The 4,111-nt window shown below is 31.6% G+C and overlaps 1 protein-coding gene across 2 annotated transcripts in view; it reads left to right on the top strand.

Annotated features, from left to right (window-relative positions):
* The first annotated feature begins 1,888 nt into the window (after positions 1 to 1,888).
* LOC143064822 (integrin alpha-8-like) overlaps positions 1,889 to 4,111 on the top strand; it is a 70,795-nt gene continuing 68,572 nt past the window's right edge. The window contains exon 1 of one of the 2 annotated variants that reach the window (XM_076237947.1): positions 1,889 to 2,310. In XM_076237947.1, coding sequence (XP_076094062.1) covers positions 2,066 to 2,310 — 245 coding nt within the window. In that variant the 5' untranslated portion in view covers positions 1,889 to 2,065. The remainder of the gene's footprint in view (positions 2,311 to 4,111) is intronic. The other variant, XM_076237948.1, reaches the window with a different exon arrangement.

Here is a 4,111-nt window from a genome sequence, read left to right as displayed (position 1 = left end):
TGCATGTTATTTCCGTTATGACTAAAATTGAGAAAAGAAAGTAGACAAAAAGATGAATTTATGGAGAAATGATTCATGTTAAATGTATACACCCGTATGGAATCATCAATTAAATGAATGTATACTTGTTGGTTTTAAAGACTTTGTGTTTAACTGAATTTATTTATTTGATTCACGGTAGATTAAGATCGAGTGTATATATATATATACATGCATCTTATACAATTGATAGAAAATGAACAATAAGGTAGATCTTTTCGTGGGTCAATTATAAAACATGTATCAATTGAAACGAATGAAATAAACAAACGACATGTATAAACACAACATACGAACTTAAATTATACTGATAGCGTGAAGTCTACACAATAAAACATATAATAGAAGTATTATTAAGCTCATGTGATACTACCATGATCATCTACCCAGTCCGGCTATAAATCAGTGTCGTTTCTAGATTAAAACGTAAATATGGTCAATCAGAACAGTAAAAACTAATAACAAGAAGGCATCGAAATTGAAACTAGCTTGTATGTTTCACTGACTGACTAATTTTTTCAAAGACCACTGTAAAAAGATTCTATCATGAGGGGTGCTAAGTCTCTCATCAGTTTGATCACTTCTGTTGCATAATCATAAAAATAAGGAGATGTGGGTAGGATTGCAAATGAGACAACCATCAAATAGAGACCAAAGGACAAGGATGTAAATAGCTACATGTATAGGTAGACCAACAAAGGAGCTTCAACAATTAGCAAAACCAATGCTGTAAAATATGTTATAAATGTCCCCGACATGACAAAATCGTGAAACAAATCAAAAGGCGAAAACCAACTTTCTAATATTTGGTAACTACATCGCTATTTTGGTATAAAATTTTTTTTTTTGAAGCTATCACATTATTTATTAAATTAATGTTGACTGATTTAATTCCAGTTTACCGTGAATTTCAAAATTCCGTAGATTGTCGAATTCCGAAATTCACCATTCATTGTAGATTATTTTTGCAATAACTTACGTAGTATAATGTATACGTAACATTTTGCTTTTAAAACATGGCTTTTGATACACAAAAAAAAAAACCAAAGTTGAATATATTGATATTTTTTTGGCTGACACTTGTTATTAATGTAAAGGTATTAGGTGTTCATATTATTTTTTTCAATCGAATGGATCTCCAAAGTGATTGATATTAGCGTATCTGTCAAAATAAAAAGTTAATTGTTATAAAAATACGTAATCATCTTACGAAGTTTTCAACAATCCTTTATATATGTTCCCGACGGCGTTAAATTTACACGAATTGCTATTTTACAAGCTTCCTTTTAACTACATAAAACACTCTTTCTGTTTTAATTTCTGTTCAGTGTACTTTAAAGGAGAATCAAATATAACAAAAAAATCTAAAATTTCAACGCATTTTTTTCTATAAGGCAAGGCATCGGCTCGGTATACTTGTCCTTGTCAAACAGCGACAAAGGAAAAAGACAGCTCTGTAAATTTGACCAGAGAAAAACAAAAATAAACAAAAAAACATTAAATCAATCAGTTAAATATGTTGTGTCAATCCTTGTTGTGCCTTTCCATAATGTCCATAATATATGTCTTATGTCTGTTATTAGGTTGGGTAACATTCAATTAATTATATTGGTCAACCATCTTCATAAATCTTTTTAAATCTAGGTCAAACGTGCAATTTCCTGCTGGTCATTTACAAGGAGACGAAATCTCATAATAAATATAAAACTTCCTCTCACAAACTAATTCAAACAACAGCGGGAGCTTTTTTTTTAATGATTTTATGAATGAGTCAGGCCAATTTCTATATTAGGATCTTTACACACACGGGGCAATAAACTCGTCCGACGTGCATCACTTTAACCTGATCGCCCCCTGAAGGCAGTAATGGATCACTCTTACAAATGCCAATATCTTACATACACATACGATACCGTAGGAAGTTGTTGTTTAGTGTGTAGAAAACGATGAAATTATTATATGTGTGAAATTAAATACTTCTTCTTACAAACAACTTTGGATAAAGTGATCACTTAGTTTTAGAAATATGAGATTAACTAGTTATTTATTTCGTTTTAAAATGGATAAGGTATTTTTCTCAAAGTGTAGTTGCGGAAAACATAGTTTTTTGGATGTTTCTGTGATAGTTTTGTTTGTGTGTATTTTTGGATATGCAATTCCTATAACAAGTGCCTTTAATTTGGATTTAAAGAACGCTATTATTCAAAGAGGTGAAACTGGGAGTATGTTCGGATTCTCGGTAGCTCAACATCTCGACCAAAACACAGGATGGTAAGTTTTTCACAAATTCTTTAAGTTCACGGAGAAAAGTGTTGCCACAGTTACGAGAATCAATTACTAACTGAAGAGATGAAATTTAGAGATGGTAGCTCTCATGAAATATAAAAATATTTTGTAATTACAAATAAAACTTGAGAGTTAAACTAAAATGGATCATAAGAGGTTGTTGCAATCATGTTCTTATCTAGTTTTATGTACTATACATGTAGTATGAACATTTTTTCCCCAATCAGTACATAACTGTAATCTGACGGGAAGACCGTCGAGGTTAAACGCTACACATGTTTTGTGTTTATTATTTTACAATGATCTTTTATCTCATCAAACATGTGTTATCTATGTGATGTAAACTTGGCTTAGAAAATCCTATGGTGAATCTCTAAGCGATCAGCAGGTGACCGGATTAATAGATCATTAATTGACTCTGGATAATATATTCACGGATGACATCTACATGCTTTTGGTGTACTTAGGACCCTTTTGGTGTACTTAGAATCCCATTCTTCAAGTTCTTTTAACCATTTACTTTATTGAAAATTCAACTTCAAATGACACAGCATCTCTGTTCACTTCGTTATATATCATCTAATCGTGTTTTATAAATCTTACATATATATATATACAAACAAATGTACACGATTTGATATCAATACAAAATAATTGTCAAAAACGTGTTAGCTAGATATTTACATTAATTAAGGCACGCTTATTTAAACAAAATAAACATCAAACTCTTTATAAAGGTCGATATATGTCTGTTTTGATTTCGTTATGTTTAACAGTTTCTTTTCTACGACGTGATACACGATAGCCTCCAGATATTGTCCATGCATAGATAAGTAATGATTGTAACCTATCATTTATTGATGGATGAATAATTAAAGTAATACTTCAATCTAAGCTTTAACCGAATGACCGTCTGGATACATACATCAACATGATGTTAAAAAATGGATCATAGGCATTTGCATTCCCAAAAATACTCTACGTTGTGCTGATGTGGTTGAAAAATAAGATCAAGTCTACATTATAATCATTTACCATAAGGCATAAATGTCAGTGTTGTTATTTTATTACTCCCTTAAAAAGAACACTTTTAGGGTAAAAAATAGTGTATTTCTTCATTTTTTTGCATGATAGTGTGGTGGCCATGCATGATTTTGCATTGTATTTGTTTGAAACTGATAAGTCAAGTTGATCACGTTTGTGAAATGAACTTGACAGGCTCGAGGAAGTTTAAGTGATTATGTGATCCCTCCCATGATTATTTATGATATAATCCAAATTAATTTATGACGACGGTGACTTCAGGCGCTCGACAGGACATTATGACCTCCATGGGATAATTTGTCCGGAAACAGAAATCTACTGGTAAACGCCCAAGCGTTATCTTGGGGATTTGACACACACCTAGGGAATAAGCATGCACTAACAGTATCATATTTTAGAAAAATTCTTCCATTCATTTTGACATTGCTTCAGATACACATTTACGCATCATCTTACATGGTTACCACATTTAAAAAGAAGTCGAGAACATACATGAAATAACGAAACCAAAATTTCCTTGGACCCATTATTTCAAGTTTGAATGATCCATGACAAAAAGATCTGAAATTTTTTTCATATGAATATGTTGTCCTTAAAGTACACAAGGTTATGACACCAAAGTGCGTTAAAGATGTTTGACATGGCTTGTACCGTCAGAAAGCAGGTAATTTGAAACCAAATTTATACGTTTTCCTGGAAAAAGTTGAAATTTTAAATAAAGTTCAGCCGGAGAACACAGTAA

Source organism: Mytilus galloprovincialis, chromosome 2 (assembly GCF_965363235.1).
Source record: "Mytilus galloprovincialis chromosome 2, xbMytGall1.hap1.1, whole genome shotgun sequence".
NCBI lineage: Eukaryota > Metazoa > Mollusca > Bivalvia > Mytilida > Mytilidae > Mytilus > Mytilus galloprovincialis.
The sequence above is the reverse complement of the archived record's forward strand: the minus strand, read 5'-3'. Positions and strand labels throughout refer to the sequence as shown.